We start from the raw sequence: 23,552 nt of genomic DNA, 5'->3' as shown, positions 1-23,552 counted from the left end.
TAGTAAATGATGACAGAATTTAAATTTAAATTTGTAACTGTTCCTTTAAGAGCTCACCTAAGTAATGACCAACTCAATGTTCCCCACAGAGCAACACGTTCCAGTGCATTCTGACCACCGATGGACTACGTTCCTTTGCTCTGCTCCGCTACAGTGACATGAACTGGGGTCCAGGGCAGAGGACTCATCATGAAGCCCTTATAGGCTACACTGATGGCAAGAACCATTTCCATAATGAGATTCCAAAACAACCAAACAACCTGTTTGGCCCAGGAGGGCACTATCGCCCCCAGACTGTCATGGGTAACACAGGTGAACTGGGGCAACTGGTGTACAACCTGACAGGATCTACTGATGCCAGCTCTGATCCTCAGAGGCAGTGCCAGCTATGGGCCTTCAACGAGCCAGAGCCTAAAGAATGGGCGTTAGGACTGGCACCGTGTCCCTGCACCCGAACTCAGGCACAGGAGGATCTGGCCTTTGGCCCTGAGACTCTACCATCACAACAGATGGCTTACATGAAGGAGCTGAGGGCTCTTAGATGGGGTGGCAGCAGGGGCCGTGTCTTTCAGTCCATCCTCTTTAACAAACAAAGGGCAGGAAGGAGATGTGTATATGATGCAGAGGGTCCCCTGCTGGCGGGATACAGTGAACGCTTCTTCACTGAAGACAAGGCACAACAACATATAGGTGAAGTCATCTCAGTTATTCATTCTTTTTGTATTTTCTTCTTATAAACATTACATGCTTAAAGATGTATAATTCTTTCTATGTTAAATACTTATCCAATCCCAGCTTAATATGCAGAGACAGCTGTAAGTAAGCCGTTTGTAGGTTGAATTACCCCATAAATTGTAAACACTGTGACTCTGTGGTGCAATCACAACATTGCTCTGTTTGCTTGACAATCCTGTCTAGCCTGACATAGCAACGTTGGGGCGGGACTATGTGTTTGACCATCCAATGAATGACGAGGGAGTGTTTGGGAAACCTTTTGCAATTCTACTTAATAATGTTAGTAGCACAGAAATTACACATTTCAGCTCTAATTTATAATCCCAATGTTATGGCTATTAATTATTTTTGTTGCTTGCACAGGCAAACATTACTATTATTATTGCACATATTTAGTTTTAGGGGTTTGTTCTAAATTGATTCCAAACCATGTGTACGGACATGAATTATAACTCAAATCACGCTGCTTGTCGTCCACCCACAACACTCAAGCAACTGTATAACAACACACTCAAAACCACTCAGAAGTTTTGCAATGGCATTTTCTTGTGAAAATGTAAAAAATCTAGTTATGTTAGTCTCTTACCTTATTCCTTCTTTATTGAATGGATTTGTCATGTCTTTCAGACAAGGATCTCTTACCTTTCCAGTGGTGCTGTATTCAGTCCCCTCTGTGCAATCTGTACTTGGCAAAGAGGCCACTAGACCGGTGCCAGGGATACAGCTGGAACAGCTCTGACAGTAACATACCTGGGAACAGGGGAGCACCAGGCATGGGTGAGATTTTTATGAGCATGACTAATAGGAGTGACAAAAATTACATTTATGTACATTTATGCTACGATTAAAAAGTTATGGTGCAAACGTGTCCACACTGTAAATATTTTAATATTGGGTTATTTGGATTTGATGGATTTTTACGGCTGAAAGTAGGTTTCAAAATGTTTAGTTTGGATAAGGAATGAATATTTAATACATTGAATATTATTACAGTATTTGTAACATATTATTATAAAATCTGTAATCGATGCATTGAATTTTCATGCTTAGATGCATTTTTACACTCAGTTGGCCCACACATAATCTACAGATTTTAGCATTTTGTGGACTGTTTTGGGGAAATATATATTTTTTTAGAATTTTTCAGAATGGATTTAAATTTAGTAAAATTTGTAAAACGGGCCTGAGAGTACTCTTATTCTTAGCTGAAAGCATAATGAAATGAGAAAATATTGAATACACTTACAAGCAAGGGTTAAAGGAATAGTTCATCCAAAAATGAAAATTCTCTCATCATTTACTCATCCCAGATGTGTTTGACTTTCTCTCTTCTGCTGAACACAAACAAAGATTTTTAGAAGAATATTTCAGCTCTGTAGGTCCACACAATGCAAGTGAATGGGTAACAAAATTTTGAAGCTCGGAAATGCACATAATAGATGCATTAAAGTAATCCATAAGACTCCAGTGGTTAAATCCATGTCTTCAGAAGCGATATGATAGATGTGGGTGAGAAACATCAATATTTAAGTCCTTTTTTACTACCAATCTCCACTTTCACTTTCACACTCTTTTTCTTTTGTTTTTAGTGATTTGTATTCTTCATGCGTATTGCCACCTACTGGGCAGAGAGGAGAATTTATGGTAAAAACTAACTTAAATATTAATCTGTTTTTCACCTACACCTATCATATTGCTTCAGAAGACATGGATTAAACCTCTGGAGTCATATGTACTACTTTTATGCTGTGTTTTGCATTTTAGAGCTTAAAAATGTTGCTACCCATTGACTTGCATTGTATGGACCTACAGAGCTGAGATGTTCTTCTAAAAATCTTTGTTTGTGTTCAGCAGAACAAAGAAAGTCAAACACATCTTGGATGGCATGAGGGTGAGTAAATGATGAGAGAATTTTCATTTTTGGGTGAACTATCCCTTTAAGGGATGTGTGGAACTTTGTAAACGACTGACATTCCTCTTCTGTGGAAATCCATGGAGCTTTTTGTGGAGTTCTGCATGCACAAATTCTGTGTGGGCCTTTTAATGACTACTGTACAATGTTAGTATGGCATGAAATAAGATTAAACTGATGTTGACGAGAGCAGCTTCAAAAAGTCTCTGTTGCACTCTCTACCTTTATGCAGGCATGGTGTATGGAAGTCTTCACTTTATCACCTTTGATGGCAGTGAGTATACGTTCAAGGAGTTGGGGGAGTTTGTTATAGTGCGTCTGTCCTCCAGCACCGGGTCAAACATCTTCACCCTGCAGGGGCAGACAGCTGCTCTGGTGACCAACGGTCAGCCCAAACGAGTGCCTGCTCTGGTACGATTAGCCGCCTTCTATCAGAGCGTTGGAGAGGTGAGTTTGACATTTCAAACGGAGACAATGTGGGTGTACATGCATCAATGAGCAGTTCACAATTGAAATGTTATAAATTATTTCACTTAAAGGTGGAGTGGAGATGTGCTGAATCTGGGAATGGGCTTACAGTCCTGGTTAATGATGAGGTCATTCCTGTGTTTATTGGTAAGATTTTCAACATTTTCACATGAAAAGGCAAATAAATAACCATGTTTAATGATCAGTTGTTCAAATGTCCATTTATGTGGATTAGTTTACACCCAACAGGCCCATGGAGTTGTTTTATCAATATTTAAGGAATAGTTTACCCAAATATGAAAATTCTCTCATCATTTACTCACCCTCATGCCATCCCAGATGTGTATGACTTTCATTCTTGTACAGAACACAAAGATTTTTAGAAGAATATCTCAGCTCTGCAGGTCCATACAATGCAAGTGAATGGTGGCTAGAACTTTGAGGCTCAAAAAAACACATAAGGGCAGCATTAAAGTGTATCCATAAATCCATGGATTAAATCCATGTATTCAGAAGCGTTATGATAGGTGTGGGTGAGAAACAGATCAATATTTAAGTCCTTTTTTACCATAGATGTCCACATTCTTTAACATTATGAAAGTGAAAGTGGACATTTATGGAAAAAAGGACTTAAATATTGATCTGTTTCTCACTCACACCTATCATATAACTTCTGAAGACATGGATTAAACCACTGGAGTCTTATCAATTACTTTTATGATGCCTTTATGTGTTTTTTGGAGCTTCAAAGTTCTGGTCACCATTCACTTGCATTATGTGGACCTACAGAGCTGAGATATTCTTCTAAAATATCTTTATTTGTGTTCTGCAGAAGAAAAAAAGTCAAACACATCTGGGATGGCATTTTTATGAATGTACAAGGGAAAGTGTATCTTAAGGCATGTAACTGGTCACCATTTTTAATAATCATTTTGCTTTCATTAGATCATTTTAAATGGCCTGTTGTGTGGCAAATAATTTTTTAAAAGTGAAAGTATTCAATGAAATCTCTCAATTAATATAACCTAATAAAATAGCATGAATGATAATTATCAAAGACTTTTAGATGGAGTATAACATCATCTTTACCAAAGAATTTCATGTCGACTACCCATGTACACTACCAATCACCAGTTTGGACGTATCAACTCATATTTCACATATTACATTTTAGAATAACAGTAAAGTCATTAAAATATCAAATAATACAAATAGAAGTATATATATATTTTTGCTTCTCTCAACCAACTTCATAAGGTGCCAAGTGTTCTGTATGCAGAACACTTGCTGGCTGCTTTTCCCTCACTATCCGGGCCAACTCATCAATTAAAAAAAAACTGATTTCAATTTAAGCATAAGCTGTTATATCAAAACCACTTTTAAGATCATTATAAACATGAATTCAGTCCAAATGTTTAACAGGTAGTGTATTAAACATTTATGTTTCAGATAAAGAAGTACAAATGGCAAGGTGGCTGAACAGCTTGTTAACGTGCCGTCTTCTGTTGTTACAGGAGTAGTGCATGTAGGGGCACAGGGCTTTGCAGTTCGCTGCACCTCTATGAGTCGCTGTGCAGTGGTGTATGCGGAGGGGCTAAATGTTGATGTGTGGAGAGGCAATTCAGGCAGGCTGGCCGCCCTGGTGGAGGTCCCACAGAAGTTCTACAACCGTACGCTGGGTTTGCTGGGCCTATGGAGCTCCAGCAGGACAGATGACTTCCTGCTTTCCAATGGACGTCTGCTGCCCTCTCTAAATAACAATACTCCCTCTGAACAGAGCCTGATTCCCTTTGGACAGTCATGTGGGTGCTCTCTCCCGGCTCAGTAATAGATAATACGAAACACAGTATTTTGTGCAAATCTATACAAATGAAAAATTTGAAAAGCATTCACCGCATGATGATGAGTTGGCACTCATTCTTTTTTGATGGTGTACCCCTAGTCGAAAAAAAATATCCCACAGAAATGTGAGCGGTAGGGCTGGGCAACATTAAGAATTTCAGAATTGGCTCCTTTTCAATTTACGAGTTGTCATTTGAATTGAATTGGAATGTCAGGGAGAGGAATTTATTGAACTGAAATTCAACATGGTCACAAAAGAGGAATTTTACTAGGTTTTCTTTTATTTATTTTTATGTATTATGCATTTTTTCTTAACTGATTAGATATATTTCTCTAAACTAAGTTCAGTACTGTCAAAACAATTAGCACAGCTGTTTTGAGTGTCATACAACATTTTCCAGTACAGTATAACATGGCCACCACATTGTTTCCAGCTAACTTTATTAAAACAAACAATTCTATCTTAAGTTATATATTAGAGCATTCTGGGAAATGAAGTTTTCTTCCACCTTAAAATGAAAGTTAATTTATTAAAAATAATTAAAAACATCAGAGACGCAAAAACCATAAATTCAATGTATGCAATGCATAGGGCACCACACAAAGGGGGGAGCCAACAGCATTTATTAATCTTGGTTAATATTCATTTATCAAAACACTATATTTATCATGTTAATTGAACAAAACATTTATTATTATATGTAAAAATAACATTAACCAAGATCATTTCTATAGCTGGCATTTCTAATATAGATTATTATGTAATGAAAATATCATCTAATCTTTCTGGAAATATGCAAAAATTATACATAATTCTGGAAATTATGTATGTGCCATATGTTTATGAGTAATTCATGCTGAAAAAGAAATGGACCTTCAAAAGCGTTACAGTAATTATATGACATTTCTTTCCATTTCATTCCATTTTACTGTAATTCCACTTGCTTGTTAAGGAATTGATATGGCATTTAAAAGGCACTGTCAATTTCAATTTCAATTGGAAACCTTTAGACAATCCTTTAGGACTTTTCTGACTGGTCACTGTATTTATGGACTGTTTCTTTGACTGATCTGTTTGATACACAGGGGCTGTTCCTGCTCCAGAGAGTCTGCTTTTCTCAGAACCTTCTACTACTCCATTCAGTCCCATCACAACAGAAGAGCTGCTGTCCTCAGTGAGTCCAGACGTGCTGGCCAGACACAGTCAAACCTGTCAGGGCCGCATACAGTGTGTGCATGACATCCTGGCCACGGGCAACACAAACCTCGGCCAGGAGGTTCTGGAAAACCAGCAGCTCCTTCAGAACCGGACACAAATTTATGGTTAGACAGTCATCATCATCTATGTTTTCCTCATCTCTTTGAAAATCTCTAGACTTTCATTCAAATATCTTTAACTTACCTACACTCAAACTAACTTGCTTACATCCACAGGAAGAAAAAAAGTCACTAATGAAATCTTTTTAATATCTCAAATGTTTCTCCTAGACTGCACTGAGATTAAATAGAGAGCAAATGTTCATTTAATTACTACCTCTATGTTATTATAAAAACTGATCTCCTCTGATTGGCTTATACAGGGAATATGCCACCCATTGTGACAGAACCAACTGTGATCAAATGTAAGGTCAATGCTACAGTAAAAGTGCAGTTCAAGGCCCAGGATCCAAACAGAGACCAAATCACCTTCTCCCTGGCCTTACCACGCCCTCCACGAGCCACCATAGGCAGTGGTGAGATCCTATTAGGGTTTCATTTATACGATTTTGAGTGCTTGAAATGTTACATGCACAAGTCTATGAAGTCACTTGAAGTCCTGAGTGAAAACATTATGCTTTGCTTTTACAATACGATTGGTTTATTTGTGTCTGGAAGGTGATGGTGTTCTGATTTGGACCCCTCAAAGTGTTCAGCCTGTGAATTTGACAGTTCAAGCGAGTGATCAAGTGTCCAGTTCTATGATGAGTCCCGTCTTGCAGATCTGTAACTGTCTGAATGGAGGGAGCTGCCAATACAACAGTGTGGTTGAGAACCATCTGCAGGGCAAATTTCAGGTGCATCTCTAACCCTGCACTAACATATGTAAATAAAAGTACAAACAGATGAATTTCGTCTGAATTTATTTTTACATTCATTGTAACAATATTACTTACGTAAGCTAAAATGTTGTTTACCTTCATCCCATAGGATATATAAAATATCATAAATTAGAACAAAATTAGACAAAAGTGTTTCTCCTGGGCAGACTTTTGGTCAAGTCTCCTGCTTTTCAGGTTTTTCTTAAAATGTGCTCAGATTCACAAAGATACCAGCGTCAATCAAAAAGCAGTATTCTAAATAAACTGAAAAATGATCTGAGCTCTGCTATCCAAATTAAAGGCATAGTTCTCCCCAAAATGAAACTTCTCTCATCATTTACTCACCCTTATGCCATCCCAGATGTGTTTGACTTTCTTTCTTTTGCTGAACACAAATGAAAATGTTTAAAAGAATAGTTCAGCTCTGTAGGTCCATACAATGCATGTCAACAGGGTCCAAATCTTTGAAGGTCAAATATCACATAAATGCAGCATAAAAGTAATCCATAAGACTCCAGTTGTTTTATTAATGTCTTCAGAAGTGGTATGATAGGTGTGGGTGAGAAACAGATCAATATTTAAGTCCTTTTTTTATAATAAATTCTCCTCCCTGCCCAGTAGGTGGCGATATGCGCATAGAATTTGAGTCGCCAAAAACAAAAGAAGAACTCTTAGGAGAGAAGAACGCTTAGAAAGGCTGTTTGAAAGCAGAGATAGTGAAAAAAGGACTTAAATATTGATCTGTTTCTCACTCACATCTATCATTTCACTTCTGAAGACATGGATTAAACCACTAGAGTCATATGTATTACTTTTATGCTGCCTTTATGTGCTTTTTGTAGCTTCAAAGTTCTGGCCACTATTCACTCCCATTGTGTGGACCTACAGAGCTGAAATATTCTTCTAAAAATCTTTGTGTTGTGCAGAAGGAAGTCATACACACATGGGATGGCATGAGGGTGATTAAATGATGAGAGAATTTTCATTTTTGGGGGAACTATCCCTTTAGTTATACAGCACACACAGACAATCATTTTAAAGACATGAAAAGACATGGTTGACTGTTGTTCTGTATCTCTAGATTGTCGGATGTCTGTGTCCTCCGGGCTTCAGTGGCAAGTTCTGTGATAACAGAACAGATGTGTGTAAAGGCAAACCCTGTTTTCCTGGAGTGGAGTGCAGACAGAAAGATGCAGACAGCTTCACATGTGGACAGTGCCCTCCACCAACTGTATCCCAGGGCAAACAAGGATACAAGTGCTTTGAAAATGGTCAGTATTAAAGTGTATGATTTTTTTGCTGTTAAAAATACCTTCTCCTGTCCCTGCTGAATATGCAGAGACAGCTAAAGTAAGTAATTTGTAGGCTGATTCCTCCGAAAAAAAGTTGTTTGTTTAAGCATCCTGATTAGCCCAACATAGCAACATTGGCTCAACAAATGGCATGAGTTTGGGGTGGGACCACTTTTTGCCCGCCCAATCCCAATATCTTAAAAATATTTAAAAAAAATACAAATTCTGGTACAGTAAGGCAGAAAGTACATTATAGTGTTTTCTGCCATGGTTAAATGGGAAATAAATCAATTTACAATGGAAGTGAATGGGGCCAGTCCATAAACATTAAAACACACACCGTTTCAGAAGTATAGCTACAAGATGCTGGCAAATCTTTTTATTTTATCACACTAAAATCACCTTAACACACATAATGTTAATGTCTTGTGGCTATACTTTTGAAACAGTGTCTATTTTAATGCTCATATAGACTGGCCCCATTCACTTCCATTGGAAGTGCCTTTCTGTAACCAAGATTTTTACTGTTTTTTTTTGTTTTGTTTTTTTTTTAATAAATAAACATTGCACGAGTCAAAATTGTGTGGTAATCAACATTTTGCTATTGAGCTTAACTTGTATTGAACCCAGAACATTAATAAAGTTATTGCAAAGCAGAGTTTCTAAACCCCATTTAACCATGGTATAATCCACTGTAACTCACTGCCTTATAGAACAATAAGTTGCTTAGTGGTTATATAAAGTGGAGGCAACAGCAATATGATAAAAGACACCAATGTTCCTTAATAATTATATTTAATATATTATTGAATATTTAAATGTAATCATAAAAATTATCATAACAATTCTTCAAGGAGTATTATAGTTTACATTTAAGTTTTTTGTTTACTGTTAAATGGTTTATAGTACATTTAATATATAATTTAATTGATGTGTAGTCACAGGTGTATGTATACTGGTTATTTTACAAAGCTGTGAACAAACATGACTTAATGTAAAAGTTGGATCGATCCGTTGTATAATTAAGCTTTTGTGTCTAAACCTGTCCCACAGACTTCTGTCTCCCTCCTTCTCCCTTCCCCTGCCATGAGATGGCAGACTGCTCCAGTACCGGGTACAACTACACATGTACATGCAAGCAGGGCTACACTGGGGACGGAAAAGAGTGCACAGGTACGCCACATAAAATAAACATACTTGCTCACACCTAGTCACACACTCTGTGACTCACATATGCACTCAATCATGCATGCATCATTTTCAACACAGATATTAATGAGTGTCTGGACCCCTCTGCCTGCCCCAATGCCAAGTTTGAATGTGTGAACATGCCAGGCTCAGTGCGCTGCTCATGTCGTTATCACAACACCAGGGACTCCGATGGCTGTGGTAAGTGAGATAAAGCTTGGAGCTCTAAAATACATTAATTAAGCTGTCAGTTAGCATTCCAATTCATCTCAATGTCAGTTGTTCAGCTGGCGCATGCAAAATACATGGCTACTTTTGATTGTCCATCAATAGAGACACGCTTTTTGGCTGCATAATGATGTAGTTACCTTCCAGCTGGGGCTAACAGCTGAAGCTAACCAGCCAAACCTTGATTGGAACATGAACATATTTTTGCTAATTTGATCATGCTTTCACCTACCAAAAACCATGTAGTACTTTAAGCTCTGTTTAACACATTTTACTATATTTAAATCCATCCCGCAAAGTCCTGCAGATTTTCCAGCTAAATCAGCTCAGAAAAGCAAAAGCAGATTCTGTCTGGGCCAATATGTTTCCCCCAGATGCAAAAGAAATTATAACCTAAAGTACTATGGCATACCATGATACAGTAATGGTATCATATGGTAATAAAATGATATTTTGATTAAATGGTTATCCTTTAAAATAATTTAAGATAAAGTATAGCATGTCACACTGCAGGACAATTTTCAACTTTACAATAGCATTTCATGTTATCCTCCCATATGCCATGGTACGTAATGATTACCATATTCATATTCCAAGGTATGTACATACTTCAAGGTACTTTAACCCTGCCAGCGGGCCTCAAAAATTTAAATATTAATAAATGCAGTCTTGATCAATACAAAATATGTATCGTTTGAAAGCTTCGAAGCTCTAATGTACAATGCATGTAGGCATTATGACCAAAACATGTGCTTTGAAATTTGCAGACAAATCAGAAGTGTTCCGTTTTGATAATTTATCAAAAATGTTGCACTGTACAGAATACAACCAGTCTATTTCTTTTACTCACAGACAATAATATGGCAATTCTAAATATGGCAATTATAGCTAAGTATATGTTTTAGACATTTGTTTCATGTGAACAGGTGTTTGTATGCCACATTTTTGCTTATAACTTCATGAAAGTTTTATGTTAGAACAAAAAATATCACATGCCATTACTTAGGAGGTGATTATCTTTCAAATGAGCCCACACACAAGGTAATCGGATGCATAGATCATTAGATCAGTTGTTCTCAAACTGGTCCTAGAGGCCCCTCAGCACTGCACATTTTGCATGTGGCCCTTTTCAGACACCCAATTTAAGTCTTGGAGTCTCCACTAATGAGCTGATGAGTTGAATCAGATGTGTTTGATTGAGGAGACCTCCAAAATGTGTAGTGTTGAGTGGCCTCCAGGAAGGTTTGAGAACCACTGCATTAGATAATTGACACGAAGCACAATGTGCATGATGTGCACACAACATCTGGCTATCTGGCATCTTGCAATCTGTCATCAGAAATGATGGAATGCTTAATCAATCGGATTGGGTTCAGATCAGTGAAAAATTATTCATATTTGGGCAGAGAGACTTGTGATTGGTGACTGTTACATTTGGCCACCAGGAGATGGCAGCAAGTACATGACACAGACTCAATGATGACTCAAATGACACAGAATGGAACTGAATGAGATCGCGTTACGCATGCATGCATGCTTTGGAGAGAGAGTATACCTTTAGTCATTGTTGTATTTGCATGTGTAATTAGTTCATATGTACAATCATTATGTTTTATTTGTTTGGAGAGGCTTTTGGACATTTGGATACATCATTTTTGTTATGCTATAACTTTTAATTGCTTTGTTGAATCGACACAAATGTATTGAATTAATTTTACAGTTGACATAATTGGGAACAAAACAGATCAAAATTTCGGAGCTACCTTATTTACATCCTGAGATATACAGTATAATGTAAAATCAGAAAAATAAGTAACAAAGTGCATTTTTTTTTTTTTTTTTTTTTTTTTGCAGTTTCTTTATCATAATCTGTATCATTCAAAAACGTCTTTACAATGATACTAAACACTTGACCCTCCTTGTTTTTTTGTTTAGTTATAAGCCTTAATTTTTGGTATGCCACTGAAACAGAAAAATCTTTAAAAACAGCCTCAGAGCTTAAAGGGATAAAGAATACCATGGTATCACCATAATACATATACAAATAAACCATGGTAGTAATACCATGGTACTCTTTGTAAGTGTATTCTTTGCTGACAGTTTGGTACCACACAATTATTGTTGTTATTATTATTATTTATTTATTTATTTATTTATTTATGTTGTGTCTATAAATATTTACTATAATCATATTTTATCAATCTTTTTAGGGGAGTCAGCTAATCCCACTGGTGAGACCATTTATAATAATTTATTTTGAATAATACAGGTTTATTATTACAACAAAGACCACAAGAAATTTCTTTTATCTATAGGCTGGAATGTTTTTAATGTCTCCATGCACTGGGGCCAACAAGAGTCTGGACAAGGACTGAGTCAGGTCAGTACATGTGCCTGAGACCTGAAAATGTCAAATATTTAAAGATATGACATTTCAGTAATACTGCTACTAGCCTTGTCCATATTTAGTGATAATAGTCCTGTATTCTTTACAGTTACAGCATATCCTGTCTCAGGGTTTCAAAAACAAGTTCTACAATGCCAGTGTTATGCCTTCTGACCCGCAATTGGCAAGCGGACTGAGTGAGTACAGGATCAATGTGTCTAGTGACACCCCGCACTGGTATGTCATGGACTACCTCAACCGAGTCAGTCAGTACTATGGCATCCACTCAGCCTATGTGGGGGGTAAGATTAATATGCACTAAAAATATTATGTTTTTTATATATGATAACATGATATTGTTAGTAATAAGAGATTTGTCTTAAATAGCGCTGTGCTTATTGTTAAAAGAACAGCTCAACCAAAAATGAATATTCTGTCATTATTAGCTCAAAAACCCATATGCTGTTATTTTTTCCACAGAACACAAAATTTGATTATTGAGGAGTCTTCATGCAGATCTTTTCCGTACAATGACAGTTCATAGTGATCATGTTTGTGAAGCTCAAAAAAGGACAAAAACCACCATAAAATGAGTCCATACAAGTTACAAATATTCCATGTCTTCTGAAGTCGTACAATAGCTTTGTGTGATAGACTAAAATGTAAGTCATTATTCAATGGATAATCTTGCCCTCTTCTGTAGTTTTCAAATAAAATATTTTGCATTTCGACGCATTACATCAGGTTGAACGTCTGATCAATCCAGCGTCATTGGTTATCTCATGTCTCGTGATCAAACATCATTGACATCAAACCCGACGCCTGGCACCATTTCATTAAAATAGCTATGTAAAGATTCTTCAAAGATTTGTCTTCCTCGGAAAAATAACAGCATATGGTTTGGAACGTGTCTTATTTATTCCTTATTATTCCTTTAGACCTTGATGAATGCGAAGTAAATGAGGCTGTCTGCTCAAAACCTGCCCAGTGTGCCAATACCTATGGAGGCTACAGGTGTGTGTGCAACGGCACTGATCTAAAGGAAGCACAGTCATGCAAAATCAGTAAGGACATTATCATTCCATTACTCATTAGCTTTTTCAAAATATGCCCTTATATTATACAACTGGTAGAATGAGTGTTTTGTCTTCTCCAACTCAGACTGGAGCAGTGTGAACCGCACTGACATAACGAATGCTCAATCTTTGGAGGACAAGAAGTCATTAATTTTGCGGCTGGTCCTAGGCATTGGTATACCCCTCCTGCTGCTTCTGATGCTGGCTGCTCTTGCCTGCTTCTGCTGCTCACGCAAGAAAACTGTTACTGGAGAGTGAGTGTGCTGCTACTCAAACATACAGTGACACAAAAAACAATTTTAAGTGAAAGGGTATAAGAATGATGGTAACACTTTCTATGAAGCCCATTTTTATGCATTATAAATTAATTACAATCAGGGTATGAAATACCCACAGTGGCTGGTGAATGCCAAATTTTACCAGCCACTTTCATTTTTCACTTTTGATTTTATATACTGTACACACACACACACACACACACACACACACACACACACACACACAATGTTATTATGTAATATAACATAATACCATTTTATTATTATTATTATAATGATAATTTTGCAACATACAAATTTAGGCTAAAGAGTAGACAAGCACAGAAGAGAACTCTTTGTTCAAGCACCATTTCTGAGGCTGTACTGAATTATGATGACACGTATGACAATTCGCCTAATGTCGTTGTATGTCATTTGCTTTGTATGGTGACGTATACAGCCACAAATATTTGGAATTAAGCTATGTCACAATAAAGTGAACCTGCAGAGTTGTTCACAATGCATGTAAAATGCAAACTGCTCCATGGAATTAAAGCAAAACACAGCTTACAGCTCCTTTGTTTAGTTAGTTAGTGAGTGTCTGAAAAGTGTCTAACCTTCCTTTCACTTAAGCAATATCACACAAGCTGAGTGCTGTTGTTCTGAATATCAGCACGGCTGGGATTTGACTGCAGGCATGAGACAGCAGGTCTCGTTGCTTTTATACAACAGTTCAACAAACAAGTAAATAATACTGAACAGCTTAAATTTCAGACAAAAACTGGTTAGTTAGTTTGTGCATTTCTTATTGTAACAAGTTCGAGGTGAAGGTGTAAGGAGGAGACGGTGAAATTCAACTCAAAAAGCTATTTTATTTTACAAAAAAAAAAAACTCGCTTTTCAGCTTCATAAACACATGCGGTCAGCTTCGTGTCTCTCTCTCCCTCTCACTGCCGTCTAGCTCGCTCTTAAATCCGTCTCCAACTGTCAAAGCAATGACAAACAGCTGTTAGAGACAGTCATTGACAGGTGATGATCCTTACCGTTCTCATCTCCCGATCTCGCTCTCCATTCACAAGCTGGGTCTCGACCACGCCCCCACCACCACATACCCCCATCAACTGACTCAGCCATCCGGCCTGCCCAGTCCCCCCCCATTTCTGGAGAGGAAGCCCACAACAGCCATCTGCTCGCCCAGCCTATGGACCACCTCCAACTTAAACGGCTGAAGAGCCAGATACCAATGGGTGATCCACGCATTGTATCCTTCATGCGATGGAGCCACTGGAGCGGGACGTGGTGTGAAGAGAGGGTGAAAGCCCATCCTAGGAAGTAGTACCGAAGGGTGAGGACCACCCACTTGAGGACAGACACTCCTTCTCAATTGTGCTGTACCTCGCCAAAAGCTTCCGGCTGATGTACAGCACTGGGCGCTCCTCCACCTCGACCACCTGGGACAATACAGCTCCCAACCCCCTGTCTGACGCGTCGGTCTGTCAAACAAAAGGGAGAGCAAAATCAGTAGAATGTAATAACGGTCTGCCACAAAGCGCAGCTTTCACTTGCATAAAAGCCTGTTTGCACGGCTCCATCCCTTTCTAGCGAGATCAGACAGTGGGCTGGTGACATCCAAATAATTAGGCACAAACCTTCTATAGTAGCCAGCCAGAAAACCCTTTTTGGTCTTGGGCAGGCCGCAATCGCTACGGTCTTATCAATTTGTGGACGCACCTGCCCGTGGCCCAAGTGGAACCCCAGATACCGTACTTCCACTCGTCCAGTTGCGCACTTCTTAGGGTTTGCTGTGAGTCCTGCCCGTTGCAACGACCTCAGAATAGCCCTCAGATGCTGCATGTGCCGCTGCCAATCGTATATAATGATGTCATCCAGATAGGCATGTCATATATAATGATGTCCAAATAGGCAGCGGCGTAAGCAGTGTGTGGTTTGAGGACTCTGTCCATAAGGTGCTGAAATGTAGCCGGGGTCCCAAACAAACCGAACGGAAGGGTCACGAATTGGTGTAAGCCAAACAGTGTGGAAAACACAGATTTCTCGGGGGACATTGGCATTAAGGAGATCTGCCAATAACACTTTGTCAAATCCAGTGTCAAGTAAAAGCGAGCTGTTCGTCAATACGAGGCATCCATGGCAGCATTCTTCCTCCTTGATCCCGGGTTTAGGCACCAATGTAACAAGTTCGAGGTGAAGGTGTAAGGAGGAAGCGGGAGACGGCGAAATCCAACTCAAAAAGGTATTTTATTTTGCAAAAAAAAGAAAATCTTTTCAGCTTCATAAACATATGCAGTCAGCTTCGTGTCTCTCTCTTCCTCTCACTGGCATCTGGCTCGCTCTTAAAACCATCTGCAGTGACAAATAGCTGTTAGAGACAATCACTGACAGGTGATAATCCTTACCGTCCTCATCTCCCGATCACTCTCTCCATTCAAAAGCTGGCACTCGACCACACAGAACGACTCAGTGTTGTTTAGCGAATCACTCAAGTCAATTCAGTCTCACAACATAAAATAAGTGCATTTGTCGCCACCTACTGGTATAAATATGTAATTTGTGGTTACTGAATGGATCCGTGAATCAATTTAAAATAAATGATGAATCAAAATCTCCATCATTATTTGGAAAGCCGCAAACACAGACAAGCAGAGTGATACAAATAACGAAGGATCCCAGTGCTGTTATACTGAAAATCGGCGCTATTTGAACCCTGCTTTTCCAATCCAATTCAGGAACCAGAACTAACTATTGTGTATAATGAATATTTAGAATACTGAATAAAGGCTAATGGTCACAGAGTTTGCCTAGGTCTGCATTACACTCTTATGATTTAGCTTATAAACCATCCATTCTCTGTCCTTGTGTTGTTGCATATACTGTATGTGGATGATTGCATGTCAATAGTACACTAGATTTTATTTCTTTCTCTCTCTCTCTCTCTTTCTCTCTTTCTTTCTATCAAGTATTCCTCACCTGCTGCCTGAGTACATTCAAGAGAAGTTTCACCCTCCCTTCAACTTCGACGACCCTTCCCTGCAATACATCACCCACTGCAGCCCACGTATCCTTGACAACCTCACACCCCGACACAAGCGGCGCAATCGATAACACAGGCCTAGTGCGCCTGCTGTATCTGCTTCATTCAGCATCAGTGCAGTTGTACATTTGTGTTTAAAGGAAATCTCAAACTGAAATAATGTTTAATTGATTATATATGTTGAACAGAGACTTTTTTAAAGTCCTGAATGGCAGAGTGCTCATGCAAAGAGAAACATTACTTTCTCAGTTAGCTGAATACACTGACTCTTGAGAAAAGTTTGTATGCAGTGTTTCATGAATTTCACTATACAATAATCTCTGAAAAGGGGGGCTACGAAGATGTTCAGATAGGCGCTGGGTCATATTTCCCCTCAAAATTTAAAAGAGAAAAAGAAGAAATTCAAATTGTAATTTTGGCATTCATTATGAGTAAGCACTTCCGGGGGAAATTTGGGGAAGAATTTGCTCAATTGTCATGAAAATTATGTCACAATGCAAAAAATCTGAATGGTACAAAAATGAGGCTTCATTTCATTTATGATAAAAAATGTAATCCATATTTTTTCTTTAGATTTTGGGGTCCTTTTTCATGAGATTCTCCAACAGATACTAATAAAACATAATTGCCAGCTATAGTATATTATTTATAAATCCTGCACATGCTATTTCTCTGGTAAAAATAAAAAAATAACCATTTGATACATGTATTTTATCTATAAGTAAAGAATATGGCATCCACAACCCTCTAATGACCTCAAACTACAGTGAATAACAAAGAATGTCAAATAGATAGATATGTATCGATTGTGATATTTGTACACCCAATAGTGCTATCCTCCAATAAAATGAAAACATTTGTGAGTGTTGGTGGTGTTAAAAGATTTTTTCTTTTAAAGTGGGAGAATTGGACGGTTCCTTCTCAACCTTTTGAGACCCGAGTGTGACTGCTGTGTGCATTTTCCATTTCCATTTTTGATTTGTAACTAGTAGCACCTAATTAACATGCAAAAAAAAACAAAAAAAAAACAGCAGGACTACGTTGAGAAATTTTAAATAACACTAAGTTTAAAGTTAGATTTTTATCGAATTATTTATTATGTTTTTCTGAGTGTTGGTTATTCATGTTTTTGAGACGTTACAGACATCACATCAGAAATTAGCATAATTATTTCTGATTAAAAGTAATGTCCTGCATCATCTAATCACTGTCAATCATGTTAAAATAAAATGTTGCATTATAAAATTCTGAATCTATGTACTGATTACCATTGTCCCATTTCTGCCAAACATGTTGAGTGGTCCAAACATCATCTGCAGCCTGAAACTGAACTTTTGAACGGATTTTAGGATTGAATGCACTTAATAATAATTCCTTACATTTATATAGCACTTTTATAGGCACTCAAAGTGCTTTAAATAGTATAGGGGGAATCTTCTCAACCACCACTTAGCTGCATAGAGAGCTATAGGATGCACCCTTTCTCCCTATTTAGTGAATGACTTAACCTCCAGTGTGCTGTCTGCACTGGTCTCTTAACAGTTTGAAATGCACCTTATTTTCATCCTAACTCCATATAAATCCTCTGAAAGCAACATTGTTCAGCTTTTGGATGAGCCCATTTATTCTCAATGTGATAATGCACAGTGAATATAAGAATGCATTTACCAATGTTAATGAATAGAACCGTATTGTACAGTGATAACAAAATAAAATATGACAATGTATATTAAAATGAAGTGAAATGTCCTACAGATGTGTTATTACTGAAAGTTATTCAAAACAACATCTTCTGAGGGAATAATGTCCCAAAATCCATGTATGTGGACATCGTGTTTATCAGCGCGCTGACACGTGAAAACTAAACAGATTTTTTAAAGTGGCATATCAAACGAAATTAGAGATGCTACTCTTTACACCCAAACAGGTTTCAATGGAAAAACGTGAAGAGGTTTCTGACCAGATGCACTTTTGTTGGCGCTGTGTCCATAAAAGCGCTTCAAGGAAATCAATGTCATGTTGTTGTGTCACTTGACTCGGTGTGCCAGAAGTTTAACCCTTAAATAACAGTCTAGAGTGTTGTGAACAGTATTCAGTTGGTTTTCATTCATTTAAATTATGCGTTGCGTATAGCAAAGCCAAAATACAACGTCCACACATGTGGACACGGGGTCGCACGAGGTTAAAAATGAAAACAAGCAGTGATGTCCCACTTTTGTAGGGGCCTTGGTTTGTACAACATACATTGGGGATCAGAGATCACTAGTGAAAATGCTTTTATTTTGCATTCTTCTCTAATTTGATTTACAAAATGATGAAAATTACAATTTCAGAATTCCATAGTATTTGGAATGTGCCCCTAATGCTCAAATGACAGCATGCACTCGAACTGACATGGACTCCAAAAGTTTGTGCAAAACCTGACGATCATGTTATCCATCATGATTTGAGAATGTTCTAATCTTGTTTGCTTCAATGGAAGACAGTAATATCTGACCTTCTGTACAAAGAAGTTAACATTAGTGATCTAGGAATAGTGCCGAATCTTAAATATTTCTTCTTTATTTTATATCAAACTTTTGTTTGTGTTACATTTTTCAACATCTTTGTTTATGTACAGCTTTAAATGAATAAAATCACGGATGGTCTCAGATATTTGGAACCTCTAAATGATTGCATGTGGGCTATAGAATAAATAATTATGTCAATGTTGGCATTGTGAAGGTGTAGTATCAACATTTCACCACTTAGTGGCAGCAGTGTGTTTTTGTGACATGGTGGGTAGTCATTCTTGAGAGGCAAAGGGCAGACACCTGCACCTCTCCCAATGTAGAATGAATAGTGTGTGTGTGTGTGTTGCCCCTGCAGAATGAGATCATCAGAGTTGTTTGCAGCCTTGCACTGCAGAGTTAGGCCCACATAGGAAGAGGGGGTCAAGGGCAGGACAGTGGCCACATGTACACTTTCTCCCTTCCTTCATCCCCCACCTCCTCTCTCTAGCATCCTTATCACTCTCTCATCCTAGCCTCTCCACAGAACTGTGCTATTTGTTGTCATAAACCTTTCGATTCTCTTCAGTTCTCCTATCAGCCCTTCATCTCTTTTTTTCAATTAATATTTGCAAATCCTTTGTTCAAAAAGTCTAGGATGTTGTCCACTATCAACCCCTTATTTTGGTTTTAGGAATGAATTCTTTGTGTTGATGCACAGCACTAGCAAACTACGTTTAAATGCTTAAAAAAATATATTTATGTCATCAATTACACACCACATGTCCCTCATGTCATTCTAATCTCATATGATGTTTTTTCTTCCATGCGACACAAAAGAAGCGGTTAGGCAGAATGTTCAGTCTCAGTCACCATTCACTTTCAGCGTTTAAAACAGTGACCTTATGTGTTTCACAGAAGAAAGTAAACGACTGTTCACACTGAATGCGTTTTTGCGTCACACCAAATGGTATGAACAGATGCTAAATCATACGAGTTTGGATTAACATGAGTAAATTAGATAGGTAAAGTGAGTCAAGACAAACTTTGATGTTGATTTGACAAAGCCTTGTCTGAAAGTAGTAAAATTCATTTTGAAGTTTGATGGTTATACAGACACTACAGAGAGATACAAAGCAAACCAGCCAACTAGCTAGATAGATAATCAGACAAACCATCAGATTGAGAGAGAGAGAGAGAGAGAGAGAGAGAGAGAGAGAGAGAGAGAGAGCGAGCGCAATTTAAAGCAGATTAAAACAGAGATTACTTAGCAGAGATGGGCCACTTCTATTGAAATGAATGGGAGAAATTGGAACACTCAGACAAGGAGCTCTGAGTGCCCAAAGGTCAATGGATGTAGAAAGGAAGTTCCGCCTTACAGTTAAAAGACCCAAACCAATGATACCAATATTGTCAGATTTTATTGCTTATTTGAAATATTTTCTTTGATCGTAATCTTGATCATCCATTATTGAGATTTTGGTTGTTCTCCATTCAAGCTGGACTGGCATGACTGGAAATAGCCTCCCGAAAGCATTCCAAACATGGCCGACAGTGGACTGACTTGCAAGAAAGACTTTGATTAAAGCCTTGTGTGTGTTTGTTTACATTTGGATTTTTTGACAGTTGGATTTGTAATAGTCTTGACCCTTTTGAACATTCCGTCATGCTAACTAAGGCTGTGTCTCGTTTGGAAGGCTGCATCCTCCGGAGGTCGCATTTATCGGCCGCATACGTCATCAAGGCTGTCTCATTTCAGAAACGCGAGTAGGACACTTCGAATGCGACCTTCGAATGCGACCTTCTTTCACGGGAATTCGGAGAATGCATGAGGTGTAACCTTCGTATGCACTCACAACCCACAATTCTTTGCTTCAACGGAAATGTCTAAAAACAATTACGCCAATTTGCCCATAAATATGATGTTCAAATGCAAGTAATGTTAATTCCCAAGTTGAAGTACCTCAGTAGATGGGTGCAGAGTACAAACAAATATTTTTGTCAAATATATGTGTGGCACAATTATTGGCACCCCTAGAAATTCTTATGAGTAAAATATATCTGAAGTATATTCCCATTCATATTTTAAATTTTTTAGTACACCTGGGTGACTAGGAACATGAAATTATTCAGCCATGACTTCCTGTTTCAGAGGGGTATAAATATGAAGTAACACACAAGCCAAATTCCCTTAGTCATCTATCACAATGGGTAAGACCAAAGAATAAAGTTATGATGTGCGGCAAAATGTTGTTGAGCTTCACAAAATGGAAAATGGCTATAAGAAAATAGCTAATTGAAAATACTCATTTCCACCATCAGGGCAATAATTAAGAAGCTCAAATCAACTGGAGATGTTAAGAATCGACCTGGAAGAGGACGCGTGTCTATATTGTCTCCAAGCACGATGAGGAGGATGGTTCGAGTGGCCAAAAATTCTCCAAGGATCACAGCTGGAGAATTGCCAAAATTTGTTGTGTCTTGGGGTCAGAAAGTCTCCAAAACTACAATCAGACATCACCTACATCACAAGTTGTTTGGGATTCAAGCATCTTCAGTTTGTCAGACACTTTTGGAACTTCAAATGGGACCAGGTTCTATGGTCAGATAAAACAAAAATAGAGCTTTTTGGCAGCAAAAGTACCTCATGGCCACGGTTAAATATGGTGGTGGATCTTTAACATTGTGGGGGTGTTTTTATGCCAAAGCTCCTGAACATCTTGTTTGGATACATGGCATCATGGACTCTATCAAATACTAACAGATCAAAACCTGACTGCCTCAGCCAGAAAGCTTAAAATGGGCCCTGGTTGGATCTTCCAGCAAGACAAAACACATATCAAAATCAACACAAAAAATGGTTCACTAACAACAAAATCAAGATTCTGCCATGGCCATCCCAGTCTCCTGACCTGAAACCCATAGAAAACCTGTGGGGTGAACTGAAGAGGAGAGTCCACCATGTGGACCTCTGAATTTTAAGGATCTGGAGAGATTCTGTATGGAGGAATGGTCTCAGATCCCTTGCCATGTGTTTTCCAACCTCATTATGCATTATAGGAGAAGACTCAGAGCTGTTATCTTGGCAAAGGGAGGTTGCACAAAGTATTGAATAAAAGGGTACCAATAATTGTGCCACACATAAAACTTGTGTTGTGTTTGCAATTGTTTGATATCCATTAGAGAATATATTTTTGTGAATATTTCGAATGTAAGATCAAAAGGATAAACAATAAAGACATATTTTTCACAGCCTTCTTTGCACATATTTACCAAGGGTGCCAATATTTTTGGCCACCACTGTATAATATGTATAATTATATTAATATATAATTAAAATAAAGTATTAGACTAAAAGTACACCTGTAAAATCTATTTTCTTTTCTCTTTACATCATTATAACTCTTTTAAAATTTACCTCATGCATTCCCTTCCAGAGGGACTTTGTTCCTTTCTCACTCAAAGCGCTCACGCTTGTTAAAGAGTGGTGTGCTGTCATAGCAACCATGATACGTTCTGTTTCCGTTTGTCCTACGAAGGCCGTCTCATTTAAATGAGACTTGTTTAAAGGAGGACGCTTGATATACTGCAGCCTTCAAAGGACGTGTCCTACCTTGCACACAGCCTTCGAAACGAGAAACAGCTTAAGTCTAACCGCTTTTTGCCTGCGATGGTTCTTGATGGCTCGGTCCCATTCTTTGAATTGGTGACCATTGTTCATGGTTCAATCAATGTCTGAGTCAAATGTAAATGCATTACCATATGTGTAGACCCTTCCTAATTTCTATGACAATTAAGCCATCTGAGTGATATAGTTATGGATTAGGGCTAGAAGAATTCAGAAGGTATGTCCCAAACCACACATGTTTTGTAGTGTAAGTAGTGTGAGTAGTATGTTAACATTGAAAATACAGCAAAAAGAAGTGTACATTAAGTACCCGGATGATGCACTTTTCCAACCATCAAAACGAAGTGTGGAATGTTGGACACTTCATGCACTCCATAGATAGTTGTAAATAATGAAGAATGTAGCAGCTAGTGAAACTTCAGTGGATACAGCACCTTTCAAATGTAAGTTGAATGCCTTACCGTCACCCCAAGCTGTGTGAATATGTATGTTGTTTAAGATACAAGTGTTGAACTGAGGTTGGCTAACGTGCTAAAGATAACGGCAACACATCACGTGCACTTGAAACGTCACTTCCGTCAGCTGTTAAACGGTGAATGCTTCTGTGTAGTAAAAAACATTACTACATTAAAACATTGTTCCATTTGGGACAAACATACACTTTGAAAATTCATACACTACATGACTTGACTTGCTTGGATATTATGAATTGTGAACCTACTGTATGTGCAGTGTAGTTTGCTCAAGTATCATGTACAATTGGCTATCATATGTTTGCTTGTTAATGTTACTGGTTTATATTTAATTTGCTTGAATACCATGAATCTATTTACAATGTTAATTGTTAAGTTTCATTTGCCTTTGTAATGCATTATTGATGCTGTGATATTAGCTTTTTAGGTTTGGTATTATTAGTGGTGT

The 23,552-nt window shown here is 38.0% G+C and overlaps 1 protein-coding gene across 1 annotated transcript; it reads left to right on the top strand.

Moving 5' to 3' along the window:
* The first annotated feature begins 6,918 nt into the window (after positions 1 to 6,918).
* LOC127412042 (mucin-like protein) lies at positions 6,919 to 13,267 on the top strand. Its single transcript, XM_051648077.1, has 8 exons — positions 6,919 to 7,011; positions 8,117 to 8,306; positions 9,381 to 9,500; positions 9,597 to 9,716; positions 11,954 to 11,974; positions 12,059 to 12,123; positions 12,239 to 12,431; positions 13,068 to 13,267. Exons 1-8 carry the CDS (start codon positions 6,919 to 6,921, stop codon positions 13,265 to 13,267), a joined length of 1,002 nt encoding a protein of 333 aa, XP_051504037.1.
* Positions 13,268 to 23,552: the final 10,285 nt, after the last annotated feature.

This window comes from Myxocyprinus asiaticus, chromosome 21 (genome assembly GCF_019703515.2).
Source record: "Myxocyprinus asiaticus isolate MX2 ecotype Aquarium Trade chromosome 21, UBuf_Myxa_2, whole genome shotgun sequence".
Classification (NCBI taxonomy): Eukaryota; Metazoa; Chordata; class Actinopteri; order Cypriniformes; family Catostomidae; genus Myxocyprinus; species Myxocyprinus asiaticus.
This window is presented reverse-complemented; position numbering and strand designations above follow the sequence as displayed.

Bases quoted from the DNA above. Each gene is read 5' to 3' on its own strand.
- LOC127412042 (XM_051648077.1), top strand. From the start codon at position 6,919: ATGAGTCCCGTCTTGCAGATCTGTAACTGTCTGAATGGAGGGAGCTGC. The intron at 8,307-9,380 runs GTCAGTATTAAA...CCTGTCCCACAG, and splicing joins ATACAAGTGCTTTGAAAATG to ACTTCTGTCTCCCTCCTTCT. The intron at 9,717-11,953 runs GTAAGTGAGATA...CAATCTTTTTAG, and splicing joins CAGGGACTCCGATGGCTGTG to GGGAGTCAGCTAATCCCACT.